The sequence below is a fragment of the Camelus bactrianus genome, chromosome 33, assembly GCF_048773025.1.
Source record: "Camelus bactrianus isolate YW-2024 breed Bactrian camel chromosome 33, ASM4877302v1, whole genome shotgun sequence".
Taxonomy (NCBI): domain Eukaryota; kingdom Metazoa; phylum Chordata; class Mammalia; order Artiodactyla; family Camelidae; genus Camelus; species Camelus bactrianus.
Genome location: NC_133571.1, coordinates 13,734,048 through 13,757,060, shown reverse-complemented (window position 1 = coordinate 13,757,060; position 23,013 = coordinate 13,734,048). Strand labels below are relative to the sequence as shown.

At 37.0% G+C, this 23,013-nt stretch overlaps 1 protein-coding gene across 1 annotated transcript; it reads right to left on the bottom strand.

The window, feature by feature from the left end:
• Positions 1-1,451: 1,451 nt before the first annotated feature.
• Positions 1,452-22,707, bottom strand: ARCN1 (archain 1). Its single transcript, XM_010953452.3, has 10 exons — positions 22,543-22,707; positions 14,074-14,337; positions 13,414-13,593; positions 13,073-13,278; positions 12,251-12,415; positions 9,347-9,512; positions 7,865-8,012; positions 7,434-7,542; positions 4,777-4,981; positions 1,452-3,410 (listed from the first exon to the last, which is right to left on the bottom strand). Exons 1-10 carry the CDS (start codon positions 22,543-22,545, stop codon positions 3,321-3,323), a joined length of 1,536 nt encoding a protein of 511 aa, XP_010951754.1. The 5' UTR covers positions 22,546-22,707; the 3' UTR covers positions 1,452-3,320.
• Between the last annotated feature and the right edge of the window lie 306 nt (positions 22,708-23,013).

The following is a 23,013-nucleotide window of genomic DNA, read 5'->3' as shown; positions in this document are numbered from 1 at the left end:
CCTACTTGTGGATCTTCTAGGGGTTTCAAAGAAGCTCTACAGTTGCAAAGATATTTACCAAAGAGGGCGAAAAGGGAATGGAAAAAAAGAATGGTTGCAATGAGAGATGTGCATAGTACAGGCGAGTTTTTGCTTCCCTTTGAGTGATTCCTCTAAAACCTACCAGACAGAAGTTCTATTCCTCACCCTTACTGAAATCCATGTTGAGTATCACTAGTTGCTGTTGAGCTTGTCTACCTTAGGAAAAAAAGCTTTGTAAGCAGGTAAAGCTGTTACCTCCAATTAGACTTTAACCTTCTTGAGGATGGGGACTTTTTCTTATTTTCCTCCTGTCTTCCTGGATGAGCCCTGCAGATGTAAACTTTTAAGAAAAGCTATTCTATATAAACCCTGGAAATCTCTCAGATCCTACCCAATGTGAACGATGTTAAATTAATTGGAGGGCAAAGTTTCCCATCAGAAATTTATGGGTTAATAAGATCTGGGGTTTAATACTGTGAGTAGATGAATGACAGATCTTATTGTAACTGACTATACTTCAATAAAAAATAAATTAAAAAAAAAAAAAAAAAAGGAACTCACCTACCTCCCTACAGCCTCTTTCTGGAATTAATTAACCCAGAGCAGGAACCACAAACCTCCTACATTAAATAGAATACTCAGTCAAATCTAATTATTTTGTTAGTCTCCCTCACAAGAGGCCAACAAAACGTCCACCTGACGCTGTGGAGCAATTAGCGGCCAGGCAGGCGGTGGCATGGTCTCGGTGAGCTTCATTTCACTGGAGTAACGTGACGGTCTCACAGAGCCAAGCACCACTTAGCAAGGATTAGAGCAGATACTTTGTGTTTCTCTCAAGGAAAAAAAATTCAAAATCTTGGCTTTCACCATTAAAATAGAACTTTTTCACTCCAGAAACTTATTATTCATCAGAGATTTGTCTCCCAATTTGTTGACATTCAATACTTTTTCAAGTTAAATAAGGGAAGGAAGAAGCCTTTTCGGAGGGAATTATCAACTCCCAAGGCGTTTATCCTCATGCCTCGATCACTTCCTTACCGTTATTTGTCTAGTGGGGAAGAAAATGCTCCAAGATATCACCAACCGTGGTTATTCTTTAAAGATAAAGCCTCACTTTTCTGACTCTACAACTGCCCCTGACAAAATCATAATCAAAAGCCCGTAAGTGGCATCAAATTCAAAAGCTATGCTGTCAGGAGTGTGTGTGTGTGCGTGCACGCGTGTGTGTGCATGTGTGTGTGTGTGCGCACGCGTGCAAATGTAGAATACACGAGGCACAATACCTGATAGGGAGAAGAGGCAATGAATACTCTGATACAGATTATTTCCTCTTAAAAAAAAAATCATTCACTTTTAATCTTGGACCCCATTACATCACCCTGAATCAGCAAAATGACACCAACGTATGAGAGTCAACAGTCTGATAAACATTCATTTTATAATACTCTTTATTTGATTAAAGAATCTGCCTCCTTGGTGTACACTGGAATGTTATATTCCCTATGTATTTTACAGGGTTACAAAATGTCTCTCATTTTAAATATTACCCCAAAAGTAATTTCAGAAAAAAAAGTTGCTGTGAAACTAAACTTGACTTTTAAAAAAAATCATACGGACGAGCAACTCTCAAATAAAACTGAATTAATAAGACTTCCTGTCTACTTAACTACATGACAGATTTCTTGTCCCAGTCCCCTTCCTCAAAAAAAACCTTATGTGGACACCAAGCTAGAGATAAGGATTCTTCCCTGATGCAGTTAAGGGAAAGGCCAGAAATTTCTTTGGCAAACAATTCCACCCATGGCCATTTGTGCGTGACTACTTTGCTTCAAGGACAGTACCTTCTTTGCAGAGAAGGCCAGATGTTGCTCAGAGTGCGAGCGGTACTCTCCAACCAGCTGCAAGTGCAGGTTATCTGTAGTCAGCTGTCTCTTTCCCTGCAGGTGGCTGCAGCCTGGCAGTAACTGCACCAACGTCAAGCGCAATACTGGGTTAAAAGCCAGGGCTGGGCCGGCTGAGAGTCACTTCCATTGAAAAAGTAACGGATGAGATGGGCGGACAAACCACTACAGGATGACACTCAACAGAAGAGGCTTAGGGCAGAAAAAGGATTTCAGAGACATGGAAAGACAGGCTGGTGGGAAAATGTTCGGCAGGCTAGAAGCTTAAATGGACTATACATCGGCAATCCCTACGTAGCAACAGAATCAGCTGCATCTTGAAATGCTAAAAATCTGGTGGTGAAAATGGAGTCTCCTTAACAGTTTACAGCCAATGGGATTGGCACAAAGACTCACTGAACTCACAGCCTCCAAAATCATAACCTCATCTCTCATAGAGAGGGGAAAAAAACTGATGACATAGAGAACATCCAGGAGAGGGAGGTGGTCAATCTCAGGAATGTGAATGGACTACAAGGGGTGTACGTGTGTTAGCTAAAGTACCCAAAACATGGAGAATGGATGGCTGGGTAGCACCAGCAGCAGACATGATTACCTATGGGTGTGAAATCCCTAACTGGACATGACCATTCTCCTTCAAGATACCTTGAAGTAGGGGCTGTGCCATCTGAAAGCTGCTTCTCAGCTGTTTTTAATATTGACACACAAGTGGGATTCACAGTATTGGTCTAAACTGGAGGGACAGGCCTGAAAGGAAAACAGCTTAGCAAAGGAACGGAGGGATGAGTAGATATAGGAAAAGGACATAAGACATCTTTATCTTTTAACTTCTAGATCCCATACCCCTCAAGTTGTTCACCTGTGTTGACCAAAAATCAAGAATAGATTAGATCAACCTGTTCTGGGAGTGCTAAATACAATGTGTATATGCAGGTAATCCCAGGGCTTGACTGGATACATAGAAAAAAAAAAAAAAAACTGAAGGTAAAGGAAAAGAGTATGAAAGATTAAAATCTTCTGCAGAGAAAACTTTTTAAAAACAAAATATGAAATGTAATATATTTAGGAATTAAAATTAAAAAGCAACTTAGGTGAAGGCAGAGAAAATTTAACGGGGGGCATTCTCTGGAGAGCTTGCTTTCCTGCTGGCCAGTAAAATCTGCCAAAGAAATCAACAGCCTTTCCCTTCATGCTTGTGTCGTTTCTTTGCCAAAGAAGGTCTCTGTGACACTGAAACACTGAGGGTGAGTTGAGGGTCCTTGCACTCTGAGAATCGTGCACTGTATTTGAAAAAATGGGTCTCCAATGGCTTGTAGATTTGGAAAAAACTCTTCAGCCACTGTTGGCTTCTTCTTTATTAATTTGAAAATTTTCCTTTTCGGTTCCCTCTTCTTGGTATTACAGAATTTCATATTTATCCACTAGGAAAGTGGTCTCTGTGGAAAACCTTACAGGGCTGTTTCCATCTACCTGGGTCACTTTGGTAACCTAGGAAAACAAACAAAGCGTAAGGTAAAGCAGAAGGACAGCGAGTCTTTTAAGGTGCTGACTTAATTCTCAGTAGAGAACAGATCAAATTCCCTAAAGCAGTATTAAAAGTAACTCAAGAGAAAAAAAAAGTAACTCAGAAATACTAAAAAAGTTCAAGTCACAACTGCAGCTCACAGCATCACCCCACCCCACCAACACGGTTAATCTGCTCTCTAGATGGAAAAGACAACTGTTGGGATGACATGTACAGTGGTATTACTATTAAATAAAAGGTCCTGAATGTGTGGCTATTGCCTAGGCTCTGCTCTGTAAAACCTATGAAGTTCACAGACATTCCATCAGGATGATCAATTAACATTTTAACCTAAAGTGCAACATTCTAACAACGCGACATTATTGCTTAATCTGCTCTCAAAGTCTCACTAAGCTGCTCTATCATACTTTATTTTCTAGATATGGCTGGGTCCTTCTAATGAGATGTCTTTTCTTTTTATTAATAACAATAAATGTCTAGTTTAATGAATTACCTGTAACAATGGTGAGTGTTAATCGCTCCAACACAATACTTGAACCATTGAGTCGTATTTTGTAATGAGGTTATGAGAGAGCAGTTATATTGCCCTGCTCTTCAAATGGTCCCTAACAGGAAAATGTCTTGGGTTCAATAATGTGCTCCCAATACTCATGGGATTAAGCCAATAACTGTGAGGGGAGAGAGAACTGCTCTGTCATCCAACAGAGGAAACAGAACTCCCCAAGGACTTACAGGAGAGACAGAGATCATCTGGGAAGATAAAATAGTGCCAGAGTAACAAGCAAATCAACAAGTCAGAGGGGAAAATGGTAATATAAACTGAGTCCCTGTAATGCAATTTCAAAAACTAGAGAAACAAGTTAAAAATAATGATCTAAAGGAATAGTTCACAAATTTCCATTGCTTTGCCTACCTAAAGGACAAAGTTTACAACAGAACTAACTGGCTTACGATTATCTATACTGATGAAGGGAAGCTGTGACATAAATAATAGAAGAATTATATTCATCTGTATTAGAACCACTTTTTTGGGCAGTAATTTTGCCTTTCAAATGAACTTTCTTTCATCCCATTGGGTCAAACAAAGTGACATTACAAAAGGGAAATCATGTGTTGAGTGTTTTTGCAAATGGATTTTAAGATACGTGAGATTATTAAAAAACTGGCAACTAAGAGATATGACTCCTGCACAACCCATTAGTACTTTTCAATGGAATCCATGAGGGACACCAGTTTTTCAGATTTTTTTGCTCTGATCATGAAGATATGCTGCCTACTTGGCATCTGTCCTGTTTTCTCCAATATAAGCTCTCTAATAAAATGGGGTACCTGTATGTTACAGTAATTTTTTTTGGAGACGAAGGAGACTTGGACAGGGAAGAAATCATTGGGCTGCCCAGCAATGCTGAATTCAAGGCTGCCACTTTTATTTTTGGCATCAATCACTGGCAGGCACCACTCCAAGGTATTTCGTCGACTGTCATGTCGATACTCGCCATCAATCTCACCAATCACCGGTGCACCGACACCAGATCTGTTACAAGAAACATCCGTGTCAAGTTAGCTGTCCAGGAACTGCAAGAACACTGCTAAGGAAAATCAACCCTAAATTCTGCCTTTTATATAGTCCTAGAAAGAATTAGACTCCCCAATAACTTCAAGGATCAAAGTCCTAGCACCTTGGCTAAGGGTCTCACTCACTCCCTTTGTAGACAAATATATGCAACCATAGGTAATTGGCACACATGCCCGTGGGCTGCTCTGTGGACAAGATCTGGAGCTAGCAGGGAAATGAGACTGACAAATGTGTGAAGTGGGATGTATTTCCAAAAATCGTATACTAATGGTTTGCTGCCTTGTTAAGAAGGAATTTTAACATAGCGTAGCTCTCTTTACAGGTGCCAACATGGGGGGACTCAGGGGGGCTGATAATAGTAGGGGGAAATTGTAAACACCATTATGTGGTTATTTAGAATGGAGATGAATTTGAGCCTTTGAGAGGATATTTTCAAAAGATTTTAGGTTTTAAAACTTACTGTAGTTGCTGTCAGTGGGTTTTTTGATTTACAATCTAGTGAACTTTTATTTGATAAGTGAAAACACGATTATACCAAAATGTGAACGTGATGGGAAAGAAAGATACACAGTTGTCCTTAATCTGCAAAAGAACCAAGGCTAGTTAGGATGTACTTTGCACCCCCACATGGCTGACAGGCAGTGTCACCTACTCCTACACATTCTAAATTTATCATCTTTTAATTCACCAGTGACATTCAATGTTTATATCAGGGCAGGGTAAATAAGGGAGGCAAAGAAAACTTTAAGGGTGGTATAACACGATTAACCCCTCCCTATCAATTTTATGGTCCCAGTTATATGTTTCTCCTCTTTGCCCTTGTTCCAATTCTGATTCTGATCTCCTCTAATTTGATCAGTTCTAGACAATAGGGTAAAATGCTGTCTAAGGGTCTCTTCAGGAGACTACTGCAAAACTGAACTAAGACACAGGAAACCACTATAACCACAATTACAGGGTAGATGGAGAGGCCTAAAACTTGTGGCATCCTAAAAATAGTCTAGTAAAATAAATCCTGACAAAATAAAACCCACACCTGTCACCAATGCCCAAGAAAAGGTAACCATCTATTGTTTCGAAATAACAACCAAGATGTGAAGAATAAGATGGTTAGCCCATTAAGGGGGATATTGGTAATAAAGCGTATTTTAAAAAATGGAAATAAGAATGACTAAAACCAGACCTGGACATGTAGAGGCCTGAATCAAACTACAAATTAAACTTAATTTAAACAAAACTACAAATTAAATTAGAACCATTTTCCCTGTAATAATAACGGGGCCCACTAACTGAGTGTTCATAATTAAGCCATATAGTTAACCATGGGGGTGCTTAAGAGGTAGAAGAGAGGTCCAGGGATTCAATGGAGAAGCAGCAACAGTGTAAGTCACTAGAAATGCTAGTGAGAAGATGAACTTAAGGTATTTAAGAGAGTATTTCCAGATGATCCTAGAAAGTAGGCCATTTAAGCACACATCAAAAACATACTGGAACTAAACTTCTAGGGGTGATGGATATTTCTGTTATCTTAATTGTGATTATGGTTTCACAGGCTCATACATGTCAAAACTTATCAGATTGTACAATTTAAATATGTGTAGTTTATTGCATGCCAACTATACCACAATAAAGCTGTTAGAAAATTTACTGAAACTAATGTCAAGAATCTTGTTTCAGCAAGAATAGTAACTTTTAAAACATACTCTCATCTTTAGCTGGAAAAGTTTAGAGAGCAAAGTGAAGAAAAAAATTCAGAAGAAAAATTCAGTCTGACAGATGCAATTCCTTTAAGAGTTGCAAAACAAAACAGGAAAGTTTGACTGAGAACTGGCTCCTCCTTCTGGAAATCTTCATTACTACATGGACAAACTGAGGACCAACATCTGAAAACACAGCTGTAGAACTACAACCAGCTTTGGTTGCTCAGTCTACGGCCATACCACCCTGAACACGCCCGATCTCATCTGATCTCGGAAGCTAAGTAGGGTTGGACTTGGTTAGTACTTGGATGGGAGCTTTGTTTGCTCAGCTTCAAAGCCAGTAAAATCCACTCCTTTAAAAGTGTATAGCTTAATGCATTTCGACAAATGTATCTTGTAAGCACCCTTACAACCAAGTCAGAACATTTCCATTGTCTCCAAAAGTTCCCTCATGCTTAACCAAATGCTTCCTCTCTTTGCAGTCAAATGCCTGACTTCTGTTTCAAGAGTATTACCTATTCAGAACGTCACATAAGTGGAATCATATAGTAACTATGCAGTCTATTTTACCTGGCTTTTTTTATAACCAGCCTTTATGAAAAACAAATATTTTAGAATGCAGAGCCAGTTAAGTGCTGCCTCCAATGTGAGTTTCAAAAGACTAGCTCTATAAACCCACTATAGAAAAAATGATTCTGTGGGAGACTTACGGGAGTGGGATGGTGATAACCACATCATTCAGTTCTAAATTATCTTCTTGTAGCTCATATTCTATGTTGACATCACAGCCATTTCCACTTTCCGAGGGCCAGCAATTAACTGAAGAGAAAAGCAAAGCAGGCATACTAGAACATTAGGAAAAGAGTGGAGAAAAGTTAAGAAGACAAATCAAAACTGACACCTGCAGGCCTTAAACATCCTAATGTAAACTATTAAAAATAAAAATAATGGTTTCAAAATTAGAGGGTATTAAAAATTAAAGCTCATCATTAAAGTACAGAGAATGAAGCTCTGAGTCCATTTTGAAAGAAGGTCATTTTGTCAAAAAGAATTATGGCAATGAAGATAAGAGTGTACAAGCCAGGGCTATTTCTAGTTCTCAATGCAGACTAGCTTAGTAGGACTGGCCAGAGGCACTCACTTGTCAGTGGAATAAAAGATTCCTCTGTGGTCTGTAGTCTCCACTTTAGCACCCCTACATCACTGTTGACTGGAAATGACTTTTCTGGATTCTTCAAGCCAATTAAAGATTCTGCAGTGAAAAGTTTTTTATCCACATTTGGATGGGTCTGAAATGAGAAGGGAAAGAACACTTCCGTGGTTCAGACATGATAAGACAGGAAATAAATTCCTTCTGGTCTTACATTACCCATAATCTAAACATCTAAAATAGAGTGCCTAAAAAATTCCAGTTCTTTTTGATTTTGATGAAAGATTTCCCTCCTTCAAAGACTTTTTGAAGATTTTAGACATTTTAAAATAATAATTAAAAAAATAATTTCAATTCTAAGCCATTTTGTTTGTAAGTAACAAGCTAGTAATTTTGTAACTGGAAAAGTTCAAAGACCATTAATCAAGTCCTTTACAAAAATACTTCACAGGGAGGAGCCTCATGGTCGGGCCAAGCTTGCCAAATACAAGACAAGGGTCAGACACTGATCAGTGGTCTGGGTCCGACAGCAGTCCTGGCCTTTTCTACTAAGGAGGCAGGAGAGGGAAAAACTCTGCAGAAAGTTTACTTATAATTTTGCCTAGAGAATTAAAGTTGTTCAAATTCAGGCCAACTAAGATGGACTAATTTTTTTAAAGGAAGTCACATTAGGAGAAAAAAGGAAAAAGAAATAATTTCTGGAAAGAAGACTACATATACTTAAGAGCTAGTAAAGCTACCATCAAATAACATAAGCACTACTTCCAAAAGATAACTGTATACTAGTTATGAGGTGGAAACCACTTCCTCCCTGAAAAGGCTTTGTTCTTGTGACAAGAGATATAAGATCAACCATCTAAACAAAATGTAATAAGAACAAGTGAAATAACATAAAGAAGGTCTCATACATATCCAAGTAGCTGGAACACACATAATTATTTTGTAAGAACTTTACGTACTTCTCAAATATACCATGAGATACTGCCCTTCAACTAAGAAAACAAGCACTGGCAGTTCATATAGAGACAGAATATGAAAACGTAGTGTCATAACCTGTTTTAATAAAATAAATTTCTATTAAATTTCAGAACTTTATTGTTTAACTATACTTCAAGCATTATCCTAAATGAACTTACCCTCTGCATAGTAGTAACAGATAAGCATCTCCTTGCACCTTTGTTAGTGGGCACGAAGTCATTTATTAGATTTCAAAATGACCTTTCATTCAATTACAATATTAAAAGGCCAAACTAATACAGCTGCTGTCAATCATCCACAACCACCCTGGGAAGACATTTATTGATTCAAGGCATCCACTGTAGTAATAAATCAATTTCTTTCCCATGCATCTAAAATGGCATTAGTTATACAACTTAAATGATCCTTTGTTCTGTGGCTTATACAAGGAACTGAGAAAGAATGTGCTAGGCAGACAAAAGCCTTCATACTCCCTTATCAAAAGCCTCTACACACCTGTAGCTGCACCCCTTTCTTATCTTCATTTTCCACATGAAGACGAATTCGGCCAAATTTATCATCTGAGATCCTAAGCATGATCATGCCATGCAATTCCATATTCTGTAATCCTCCATCTCGTCCACAGGTTAGTGTTATCTTTTCTTCAATCTTCATGTGTACACTGTAGAGGAAGAGTAACAGATCTGCTCAGAAAGGTAGAAACCAGAACTCCCTTTCTCCAGGGTTTAACGGTAATTAGCCATCAGTAACTTATTTTAAGGTTCTACAGCCAAATGTATCAAAATTTAAAACGCCATACCCTTCAGTTCAGCAATTCCTTATCCTACAGATAAATTCTCACCTGTGCAAAATAATGTAGTAAGTTATTCACTGAAGCTTTGTTTACAATAGCAAATGTTTGGAAATAAATGTCCATCAGTAGGGGGACTATTTAAATACATAAAGGTATATCCACAAAAATGAATTCTGGACAGTTGTGGAAAAAAAGGGGGAACAGTTTATTTGAAAAATTAAAAAATTAAAATTATACCAGGAATATACATATACTCTTTTTAACTATTGTTAAACATTTATCCCACTTGTTTTATCATTTGCATACTCTATATAAATATATTTGAATTTTTTCCCTGAAACATTTAGAAGCAGATTATATACATCATGACTCTTTATCCCAAAACATTTTCAGAGTATATTTTGTAAGATTAGGATATTCTCTTACATAACCCACAGTACTGCTACTAAGTTGATAAATTTACATTGATACAATACTTTTATCTAATCTAATCTACCATTCATATGCCAATTTTGTCAGCTGATCTAATAATGTCCTTTGTAGTAAGTAGTATGAGATCCAGCCTAGGGTAAGGTACTGCATTTAGATGTCATGTCTCTATAGCTTCAAATAAGGAAATTCTTATCTCTAAAATAATTAAGCAAGAAAGCAATTAGAAAATGTGTCTAGTATGCTACCACTTATGTATAAAAAGGAGAAAAACAGAAATTATACCAAATTTTTTTTCATCTATACATAGACTATCCCTCTCAGAAGAAAACACCCAGAAAACTAGTTAATACTAGTTACCTTTAAAAAGAGAAATCTGCATGGTTGGGTGCAGGGAAGAAGTTTTATTGTAATAGCCTTTGAAACTTTTTTGTTGTTGTTAGGTTTTACAATGCAAACTGCATTTTTTTTTAAGTTATAGTCAGTTTACAATGTTGTGCCAACTTCTGGTGTACAGCACAAATTTTCAGTCATATATGAAAGTACATATATTCGTTTTCATATTCTTTTTCACCATGAGCTACTACCAGATCTTGAATATATTTCCCTGTGCTATACAGTATAAACTTGTTTATCTATTCTATATATACCTGTCAGTATTTATAAATCTCAAACTCCTAGTCTGTCCCTTCCCACTCCCTCCCTTACTTTTGAAACTTTTGAATTTTGAACTATATGAATGTATAATCTACTGGGTTTTTTTTGTTTAGTCTTTTCTTTTAATTTTTTTATTGAGTTATAGTCATTTTACAATGTTGTATCAAATTCCAGTGTAGAGCACAATTTTTCAGTTATACATGAACATACATATATTCATCGTCACATTTTTTTTTCGCTGTGAGCTACCACAGAATCTTGTATATATTTCCCTGTGCTGTATAGTATAATTTTGTTTATCTATTCTACATTTTGAAATCCCAGTCTGTCCCTTCCTACCCCCTGCCCCCTTGCCAACCATAAGTTTGTATTCTATGTTTGAGTCTGTTTCTGTTTTGTTAATCTAATTTTTAAAATAAGTAAAATACAAGGTGCTGCTGCTATGGGCAATTGTTAAGTACAATCTATCCATATTCCTCACTAAAACTGTTTCTACCTGGGTGAACTGCAGAGGCTTAAAAAAGACCATTCTGGCATCCTACCTTGTTCTGTCCAAACTCTTAAGTCTTCCCAGAAACAAAAGCATGAGACTCAAGACCACACAGGAGTGTATCTTAAGACAATGCAAGGCCTCATTTACCTTCACAGATGTATACTCCAGGTTCAAGAAGTACTCCATCATTCAGAAAGGAGTCTCAAGCCCTCTCTAGTAAATGATGGTCTCCAACATCTTTTTAAAATAGTGTCAAACCTCTATTTCACTCAAAGCAACCACTAGGAATAGCACAGGAGCTTTAGTGATTTAAGAGATTTATCCTGATGTAACCCTGTTCATTTCATACTAATAAGACATACAAGATACTCTTCTTTTATGCACACCTGATAGAGGTATCCTCCCAGACTCATCTTTCACTTGACCTCAAAACTATCAGTAACAGTAGAAGGTCTGGGCTTCAAGACAAGAAATCTGAGTCATGAATATGTAAACTTGGCAACTACCACTTAAAAATGTTACCAACCAGTACCACAGCCCTGAAATAAGAGACAAATCAAAATATTCTATACGAAGTTCAAATACTTAAAAGGCAAAGGATAATGTGTTAATTTGCTATTAAAGATGTTTACGAATTTTGTATTAAACACTGGTCCTCCTTAAAATTTAATTAGAAAAAAAATGCTAAAATACAGTGTAGTAGTCTTCACAGCTCTAGCCCTCTAATTCAAGTCCATTTTAAGAAACAAAGTACATACGAGGCATGAAGACAAGTTACTTTTGTTTAATTTAGCCAGCAGAGTTGATAAAAAGGTTAAGTTCTAAACTTAATGGAAAATAGACGGCTGAGAGGCCCTACTCATGGTTAAATGGTGTTGGGAGTGGAGTGGGGAGGGAGAAGGCCTCCTGTTAATACCTAGAATTTACCATTAAGTCTTTTAAATGTAGAAAAATTGAAAGACACGAAAAGAATTTAAAAAAAAAATTTTAACACTAGGTAGTCTGTCTTTACTGAGTTACTACTTACCTCTCCATGTTAATGGGTGGAGCATGCACTTTGGTTGCTTCAGAGGTGCGCTTGCCCATATTGGAGGACATGATAGTTTCACCTTCAGATTTCAATTTGTCCACAAAGTTATCTACTTCCTTTCCTTTGGCTCCCAGTTTCAAAGCCTTGCTAGGGCCTGACGGCCTAAGTGGAAGAATACAAAAATAAGAAAAAACACACATGATTAAAAAAATTAAAAACTAATTATAACTCCCTATCACTGAAGCTTTCCCTGAAGCTGTTCTTTAAGAGGAATGTGAATACCTCACGGGAGAAACACAAGCTTCCTGGTGTTGAGTGGACAACTAGACCATCCCCTGCCTGAACTGGCAGCTGAGCCATAATTAACATATAAGCTTCAAGTACCCAAGGACCAAAGGTATACTTTTATAAACATGTATGATCTGATGAAAACTTTGTACTTTCTATTCAGATAAATATATCTGTGCACAAACTTTTGCATATAATTTCAGGTAGTTCAGATTCTACCTGAAATCCATTCATGAAAACTAAATTAAAAATACATGTTCCACAGTTGAGTATCTCCTCTTCTCCCAAAACAAGGCAACTTCACAGGAAATTGAGATTATACCATCATCTGTAAAAGAACTCTTTTACAAAAGGAAAAACACCACATTCAGGTTTCTCCTTTATCCCCATTTTACGTAGCCAAATTTATTATTACATCAAGTCACTCATTATTTAAGTTTGCCCAGAAATTAGATATTCCTCTGTGATACACACATAGAGCACTCATCTGCCTTTCTAGGGCTGCATTCGAAGTGCCACACTGGATTATACCTGGCTGGTGCAGGTGCCACTTTTGGTTTATCAGTTTCGATGATAGTCTCTGTGATCATAGCAGCTGTACTGCCTCCAGATACTGTGGAGCTTCCAAATCCCCCAAATCCTGGTGCTTTTTTGCCCTGTCTCTCTGCATCTCTTCGGGCCTGTTGTAATTCCTTTGCTTTACGCCGCATCTCAGCCTTGGCTTCACGCTCTTGAGTCTATGAAAACAGACGTACGTGAATGTAGCTTTGAGTAAGTACAGTCTAGACTAGTGAGTGAAAACAGGAAAGTCAGACAGTGAAGTCTAAAAGAAAGACATACAAACCAGCAGTCTCAGAGAAAACCCTATTTACCTCTCTAACTGCTCTGAACACCTTCTCTTCGTGAGAATCCATTTCTGTGAAGGTTCTGATCTGTGCCAGGTTAACATTCTCCCGGTATCCCAGGGCAACAATTTCGTCAAATGCAAAAATCAAATCAAAACAGTGCTCAGATATTTCATTCTCTTCTAAGGCTCGGCAATATTCAGGAATCTAGTCATGGAGAGCAATGGAAAAGAAAGATTTAAAATGTATCAGCAGTTATGTTTTCATTCTTTAAAGTACACAAATTTCAATAAACCCAAACCCCTTTACTAGCTCTTTCTATTCTTTAAGCAAGATTTTGGCATAAAGTCTTTGGATATGTGTGGCTACATCAACAAATCTTATCTAAAGAACATTATCTAAAAATACGGCCAAACAAGTGTCAGAACCACAAAGGCAGGTTAGAGTAACTGCTGAAGAATTAGGAAGCAAAAGGGCAGTTCTCATATTCTCTTTTGGGATATCTACAGTCCAGAAGGACACTTAAATATTTACTGAATAAGGAGCTGTAGCAATAAGATGCTGGAGTGGGGTTTGGGGGGCATGGAGTATGCAAATGATAAGCATCAGCTGCTCTGGGGGGAAAACAGTTTCATGGAGAAAACTTAAACAAAAAACTGTAACCCAGTACTACAGAAGGGTTCTTACCACTCTTGAGAAGAGCCTTAGGGTCTCCAGGTCTTCTAAGATGTTGCTGTTTTTGGTAGTGATCAGTACCATGTACAGCTTCTCCATGGGCTGGTAAACATATCTGACACTCTCTGTTTCAACAAAAGTATGTTGTTTTCCAGTGTTCATGAGCTTCGGAAAAGCTGCTAACAAGCCCTCAATCCGAGTTCGGGTCATCTCTACAAACTGTCGAGAAACAATAGCCTTTCCTGCTTTCGTGCAGACAGCTGCTGCCAACAGCACCTGCCAGGAACATATATATATGAATAAGTACTAATTAATTATTTCTTTACACATGTTTTCTCAATATCCTGAGATCTTCCAGAGAATGACACACACAGCTATTTAGTGACATGATTACTGCTAGAACGCTGACTTTCAAACTCTACTTCATTGCTCTTTTAATTATAGTATGTAATTCATAAGATAAAGCTAAAGTAGAGGAAAATGAAGCTACTACTCCTATTTTTAATAACATACCTAAAGAAAAACTTGGTAAAGAAATAATTTTTTCTAAGTCCATACATACATTATTACTGAATCCCCTGTGACTCAGAACTAGGTTGCTTTCTGCTTTGGCAGATACATAAAGAATAGTTTAAACTTTTTCTAAGAGGAATAGAGATTTCCACAGCCAAAACACAGGTCTCTTCAGGCAGATTAAAGGTTTATGCAAGGCCCCTGACCTTTCCTTTCATTTCTACCTCGAATATGGAGCCAAACTAAATTTTACCTTCTGCTCTTTAATTAACCTTCCCATCCCACCTTATCTTACCTCCAGACATGCAAACAATCTGTAAAATGAAAATTTAAATGACTCAAGTGTTTCACACACCTTTTGACACTGCTCAATGACCAAGACCAACAGCCCCTTTTCACAGTCTGGTATTTCATTAAACAGAACAAATAAAGCACCTAAGAAGAAGAGGAGACCTCAAATGCCATTGGCAAAGGAGTAAGAAAATTAACTACAGTGTTAACAGTATCTTTACTGCAGGAACCCAAAAGTTCACAAGTATAAGCAACAAAAAGACTACCTACACATTTTAAAAGCTTCAATGCTAAGACTCAACCTCTGAAATATCAACACCCTATTGGTCAGGCTTTTCAGCTTCACAGAAACCTGTCCTCTACAGGTGAGTAGCTTGAAGAAAAAACAAGTTAGTCAATTGGAATAAATATTCATATAGTTTCAAAACATCAGTACAGTTTTGTAACAATCATAGGAGAACACAATGTCCTTACCCAACAAGAACAGGTCATTAGGGTACTTGGGAGACAATTACCACTATACTTATTTCCAAGCAGCTAGGTAAAAACAATTTACACTGGAAAAGTGTTTGATCTTTATCTTGCATAAATAATTTCCCTCTACCAAACAGATTTTTATTTTCAGTAATTGATTTACTTCCAATGAACACGGGGTAAATTTCCTCGTAAGAAATCTGAAGAATAATGCTATCACTTGCTCCAATTCTTTAAAGGTTGCTTTCCACTTACAGTTATGACAAAATATTGACTCTATTCCCTGTTCCATGCAATGGAATATTACTTAGCCATAAAAAGAAATGAAGAATATGCTACAATATGGGCGAACTTTGAAAATATTATGGTAAGTGAAAGAAACCAGACACAAAAAGCCACATCTTACATGATTCCATTTATATGAAAAATCCAGAATAAGCAGAGACAGAGATAGAAAGTAGATTAGTGGTTACCAGGAGCTGGGAGAGAGGCAATGAGAGTAACTGATAATGAGCAGGGCGTTTTTGTTTTTTTTTTTGAGTTACGAAAATATTCTAAGCTTAGATAGTGATGATGGCTGCACAATTTTGTGAATATATAAAAAAATCAATGAATTGTATACTTTAAAAGGCTAAATTTTAATGGTACATGAATTGTATCTCAAATTTTTTTAAAAATGGAGGGCAAACTCATACATTAAGAGACTCAAGAGACACATCAACCAATCACAATGTATAAATTTTATTTAAAACCTGATTCAAATGACTGTTTAAAAAAAATTTTAAGACAAACTGGAAAATGTGAACAGTGAATGGTTAATGATATTAAGAAATCATTGATAACTTTAAGGTATGATATGATATCAATAAAAAATATTTTTAAAATAAGGAATCTTTACCTTAAAAAAAGAGCTGTGTAGATTCAAATTCTTCTACAGTGTCTTATATTAAAGATTTTTTTTCTCTCAATTACTTTATGTTCAAAAACTAAACGAATTGTTTAGGGTAGGTATTACCCTCAATCTCGGATTGTGCTAGTTTTGCATGTACTAATAAAGGGTCATCTGAGTTACTAATTATCCTGAGGATCAGAACTCACAATTTCATTTGCTGGAGTTATAAATATTTCTTTTAAAATCAACTGTCCTAATGTTATACAAATGCGTTTTTAATGATTCAAGATAAAATCTCCAGAAGTATCAATATCATATATGAATTTAAAAAGTGCTAAATATCAAAAAACTTGTATGTGCTACACTCCTAAAAGTTTATATATCCCAAAAAGCTTTTCTTGTTAATATTCTCATCAGGAAAATGAGTATTTCCTTATTTTGGCAATCACCTCACATTGATTTCTCATTTTCCCAAAGATTAAGTGAATTAGAAATAGTGTTCTAACTTTGTGAAGAATCAAGTTAATATACCAGAAAACCAAATGACTAGATGTAAGATCTGGATTCTAGTTTTTTTTCTTCTATTTACTATCCATCTGACTTTAAGTTACTCAACCTCTCTTGGCCTCAGTTTCTTCTCCTACAAAATGCAGCATCATCTGACTATCACACAAGCTATTATGAGGGCTAAATGAGTATAATAAAACTGTAAGCCAAAGCCTATACAACTTATATCACATATATTTACAATGTAAAAAAAAAAAGTACCATTATTAACAATAAGCCTGCCAAGAAATTAATCTCATTAAAAAATTTGCGACTTCAAGGCAATGCATTTTTACCTTTATGGATTTGTCAATATTTTAATATTCAAATAACGGACACAGACTCTCTCCCTACAAAATTTTACATATTATTTCAGAGAATTCATAGATTCTCTAGAGTGGTAATTCTCAAATGACCCACAGAGAATCACTCTATGCAGTGAAAAATATTACTAATAAACAGGAGCATATTGTAAATATAATAATTGTAGAGGCCCTCCTCACCAAAAACAGGCTGAGAACCACAGTCCTAGAAAGGCTGAGAACCTAGTCCTACCTAAGAATTTTATGAGGTTTTGAAGGAATAAAATAAGCCACAGTTAACGAAGCATTGAAAAATTTAAACACGTTAAGTCAAAGGTCTACCTGAAGAAAGGATTGCTCAGACCAAACCTTCAGACCTATATAAAATGCTGATTTAATATAAAGCCCATACCTAATATATCTAATAATAATAAGCCTATTAGAAACAATGTTTGTAGGTTTCAAGGTAGTTCTTAGGCAGCTGGAATTTAAAATGCCTTCATACCATACAGATAAAATTTAGGTAAAAATTAACATCAAAGGCAACATAAAAGGGAAAAAGAAATTAAGGGCAACCTGTAACCAGAAAGATGTATGCTATAGAGAGGGGCAATTCATCCACTTTGCTTTATTAACTGGGCATAGTCAGAGGTTAATTTACTGGCAATCTCCATTTTAGCAATATTAATATAAGAATTAACTAAATAATTGTTTATTGAACACCTACTATACACACTAAATGTCTCTGGGAATACTAAGTAAGACTGGCATTCTTCCCTTAAGAAATTTAATAAGATCTCAAAAGTTCTCATCCCAAGGGGTACAAAAGAATTCTAACTATGTATAGTGACAAGTGTTAATTAGACTTATTTTGGTGATCATTTCATAATATATACAAAATGCCAAATCATTATGTTGCATACATGAAAGTAGTATGTTATATGTCAATTATACCTGGAAAAAAAAAGGCACCAGCAGTCTAGTGAGGATAAACATAAATAACTGTAACACTAGGCAGTAGTGGTGTTATGAGAATACAGAGTATGAAGAGTTTACTTCTAGCTCACAAGATCACTGATGACCTGACGGAAGAAACAGCACTTAAATAATGCTCTGATGAATCAGGGCATTTGAGTATGTCAAGATGAAGAAACAGTAAGGTAAAATAGTAGGTCCAAAGTAGGAAACCTCTGGGACTCTCACTGACTCATTCTATTATCCAAACATAAGCAAAATAAGGCCCCCAAAGGAGGACCAAAGTGCCCCCAACAAAGTATGGCTCTAAACCTCAAAACACCTAAGACACCACAATCACAGGGTCCATGAAGCTGACACAGGTTTCTATTCACTGTTATTCATGTTAATAACAGTTTATTAACATGGCTAGAAGGTATGGTCACTTCTAAACAAGATAAATTTAACCTACCCTAAATTAACATTTATCTTCTTAAATGCCCTGAAATAATAAACCGTCTCTTCACATCAATGTTTACCAATGTTTAGCAATTATTAAAATATAGTATACACTAAAAGGTAAGTTAATTTTTCCTCCTATAATTTGATCTGATTTTCTTTGGAGAAGAATGAATAAGTATGGTTCTCCATCAAGTTGCTTTATTTGTTTTTTACATTTTTGGAAAAAAGCATTTAGACCTAAAAGAAATTTGAACCCTTGGTCATATTATAGCTATAAAACCTTAGGGCCCAGAGTTATGTAGATGTTCTCTTTGGGACTGTTTAAAAAAAGAAAATTAATTTCCCACTAGGTTTGTCAAACAACTTTTCCCTTAATAATACTTAAAATGGTTTGAGTATATTATCATTTGTTTTTGGATTAAACAACAACTCTTTTCTATCCAGATTTAACTACATGGATCAGGAAGTTCTTGAGTACCTGGAGAATTAGGTTTCTGTTCTGCCTGTCATTAATTAAGTGACCACAGATAAGTCACTTAATTGCTTCTTGAAGTGTGTCTAAAATAGAGGTTGATTTATGTGAAATCTAAAGTGCCTTTGCATCTTCAAGATTCTGTAAGTCTAAGAATTTGAAAACTTTACAGCAATAAAAACTGTGCAGTATCTCCATTTCACACCCACTATTCCAGTGGTAACTACTTTGGAACCATATTTCACATTAATATTAAGGTGCCAGAAGGCAAACTGCCAAACCAATCACGTGTGTGTGTTGTATACGTGTGTCAGATAGCTGCCATTTCACCCCTTCATCCCCACTAGTGACAGAGGTCCAAGAATAACAGGTAGTAATTCAGCATAAATATGCAGAATTCCCTAAAGAAAAAAACCAAAGACTCTCTTGAACCTATAAATGTTCAGTATTCCTCACCTGCAGAATTAACCAGTCACTTTCTCCTTCATAATTCACTGTCATGATGATATATATATATATACACATATATTTACAAATATATATAAAATTCATGATCATATTAAGGCTAGTTTCTAAAACTATCATAAAGGACAATTTTGTCCTTCCTGTTTGCATGAAGAAATTACAGACAAAATCAACTTGGGGGCAGATTACCACAAAATCTAGACCACATTCAAAGCCAAAACTTGAAGTAATTCAGTGAGAGTTTTAAGCTCATCGCAAGTTTCTGTTCTAAACAAAAGCTTTAGAGAATAAAAATAAAAACCATTCTGTTTCTGCAGTGTACTTCCTATTTGGAGAATAGGAAACTCAAGAAAATCACTTTCATTCTTCACTGTCCTCTCAAACATCAAAAAGAGACATAATCAATACTTGTGCAGCTGTTGTATAGTATATGAAAAATTTTTTAAAACAGCAAATGATTATAATCTCCTAATTGGGAATTGTTATTACTGTGTGGGACTTCAGTTGGCTCCCCTCATCATTATGTGTAGATCAGCCATACAAATCCAAATCTAGCTTTCTAATAACTAATGACTTTTGGGAACTGAACAAACTGTGATCATTTATATTTAATGTGATCACTACAGTAAGTTTACTCATTGCCTATACTTAGTAAATAAGAATAGCACTCTATAGATAAGCAGAGATTTTACAGATTAATGCTACCATAAGACTTAACATCAAGTTCATTTAAATACAAGTATACTAAGAAAAAGAACTGACTATAATGATATCTGACAAATGTTAAGAAAATAAGAACATGTTCTCATTTATTTGCAGAAAACTAGAAAAAAAAGTCAAATGATGCTTTTTCTGTACTTCATTTTATAACAAAGTCATCACAAGCCATTTTTTTTTTTTGCATTTGTTCATTTATTGAACTTACCAGGACTTTGCAGTGTAGGACATTTTGAACTAACTTCAGTAACTAAAGCTAAAGATAATTTGTTCTTCAAAAATCACCACTTATGTACTTATATCTGCAGCTTACTCTAAAATGCATTTAAAAAAAAGATGGCTAGAGGGATGGATGCATGATTAGATGTGTGATAAAAGAACAGTGAAATGTTAATTATAGAATCTAGCTAGTGGTTACATGCATGTTCACTGTAAGGTTCTTTCAAGTTTTTTTTATAATAAAATGCTGCAAAAAAAAAAAAACAACTTTCAGAAGTTACAATACAACTTTTAGATCCAAGAAATCTTACAAAATGTTACCCTATTTGGACATTTCTCTGTCCACAGATCTCTCTGTAAAGGAATAGGGCCCAAAAACATGGTACAGAAATCATACTTAATAATGTCTCTAGACTCAACAGAGCAGAATGTACTGAGATGAGTTGTTCTCCGAGCACACAAATCTGTGGGTATCTGGATCATGCCAAGTCCCAAATAATTCAGAAATATATGTATATGTAAATGTGACACAACTGTACATATATGCACAAATATACATATATATCCAAATAACATGCAAAATTTATATTTTTATGTTTACCACTCAATACCTAGGGCTCTACCATCCCTCCTGTTATGGATGAATTAAAAACAGTACTAGGGGAAAAAAAACAGTACTAAGTTCCAAGAACCTTTCAACAAACAAGGTTTTTGTAAAGATCATCTATATTTGGTTTATATAATACAAGGCTTTAATTTTGCTGTTAAAATTATAATATGCTCTGAAATGCACTACAAGTACATCCCGGATGTAAAAGGAAAGGAGTTTAAAAATCACTACCCAAATACTAAGTCTCCTAGTGGAAATGAAGAAAGGAGTTTTTGGAAATTTTATGTCCAGCATAAAAGTTTTATGACGCAAATCTGCTTAATGCAATTTATATGCCTGAAGCTGGAAAAAAACCTCTGAGTGGTTTAAAGCCTAAGCTTTAATGAATCCCCCCACCAACCAAATTCTCATCTAAAAAAATTGTCAACAGAACTTAACATGATTGGCACCAAATTATACTGTCATCTTTCAACTGTGTAGGAAGATGCTTTAAATCAAGTTATTAACCTATTGACAAAAAGAATTTTAAAAAGAACATCCTTCAAAAGATTGAAAGGCAGAAAGTCCATTTGAAAAAGAAATTGCTAGTTTGGAACAAAAAAATTTCTCCTACTTCATAAATAACCACAAATCACAGTGATAAAGCAAGATTTAGTGGAGTCAGCACTGTATTTTGTCCCATCCTCACGGCATTTTAATCTTTCCTGTCCACAACAGATGAGAACACAAAGATAACGCAACCGAAGGCAAGTAACAGGTCCCAGAGTATAAACCTCTTTTCACTCCCGTGAGACGTCTGATGACGATGCGCCACATACACATTTCACTTCACCTGAACAATAAGTTCCTTGAACACTGAAAGCCTGTGTTCTCTATAACTCACTCACATCTTCCCAATGCTCTATACACAGCATATTTCAATCACAATGACAAATGGACACACGTTAAGATCTACAGAAGTGGCAGGCTTCAGGAAAACCTGAGTCCTACAATTTAGTGTCAGAAGTTACTCCTTCCTGTTTTATGTCTCTTTTCGAACTTTCCTCTATTTCTCCCTTTCGAACAAATAAAAGTCCTGAACACTAACAGATTTCGATTTCGATCAATGGCCTGCCGAACACCGGGGATGAGAGATGATCTGATTACAGAAGGAAGGGAACTCCAGAGAGAGACCCAGCCTGCTGAGCCCAGGCGTCCACGGTACCTACTGGACACCAGCGTTCAGGTCCGCAAGGTTGGGGTCCAAGGAACATCACGAAGAGGTTTCTGCAGAGCAAACCCCCCGGGCCCACCTCGGGGCCCGGGACCCAGCAGAGGGTGCCCAACTGGTTGCGGGGGAGGGGTGAGGGCGCGACGACCGAGAGACCGCAGTCAGGTCCCTCGGATCTCCTGGGAGGTCGGCCACAGTAGGGGGAAGGACACACAGCTGCCAGAGCCCCCGGGAAGCGCCGGGCTCCGGGCCCTCGGGGCGGGGCTCCTCTGGCTCCAGCACCAGGCCGGCCGGCAGGGAGAGCGGGCGAGCGAGGCCGGACGGCCCAGGGGTTGGGCCGGGCTCGGATCTTACCATAGTGAAGGCGGTGGTGGGGCGCACCCGCGCTCCGGCTTCACTGCTGCTAGGGCTGGGGTCAGGGGAAGGGGAGCACCGGCTGCTCCGGACCTGCTGCCCCCCTGACAGGAGAGCTAGCGCTTCGCCTCTTGCCAAGATGGCGGCCTCGAGCCACGTCTCCAACCGGAAACGGCGCGGGTCAAAGGGCGGGGGGCGGGGCGCCGTTGGGTGGGGAGACTGTGGGAGTCCGGCGGTGAGTCCGGTTGTGCCCCGAGGTCTGGGGGTCGCCCCCCAGCGTGGAACCGCTGGCTCTGTTCCTTTACTGTTCGTCACCGTTTTCATTTAATTTGTGACATCTCTTGCATTTTTAACGCTCTCACAGCCACTCTGTCATTTAATATACAAAACAACCGGCATTCGTAAGGGGCTAACTAGTAGCCAGAATATATAAAGAACTCTTTAAGATTCAACAATGAAAAGACAAATAAT

What these genes read in the sequence shown, in the direction of transcription:
- ARCN1 (XM_010953452.3), bottom strand. An exon ending in TGTTCAGAGCAGTTAGAGAG is followed by an intron (nt 13,279 to 13,413) that starts GTAAATAGGGTT and finishes CTGTTTTCATAG; the next exon opens with ACTCAAGAGCGTGAAGCCAA. An exon ending in AAAATTACTGTAACATACAG is followed by an intron (nt 3,411 to 4,776) that starts GTACCCCATTTT and finishes TTGTTTTCCTAG; the next exon opens with GTTACCAAAGTGACCCAGGT.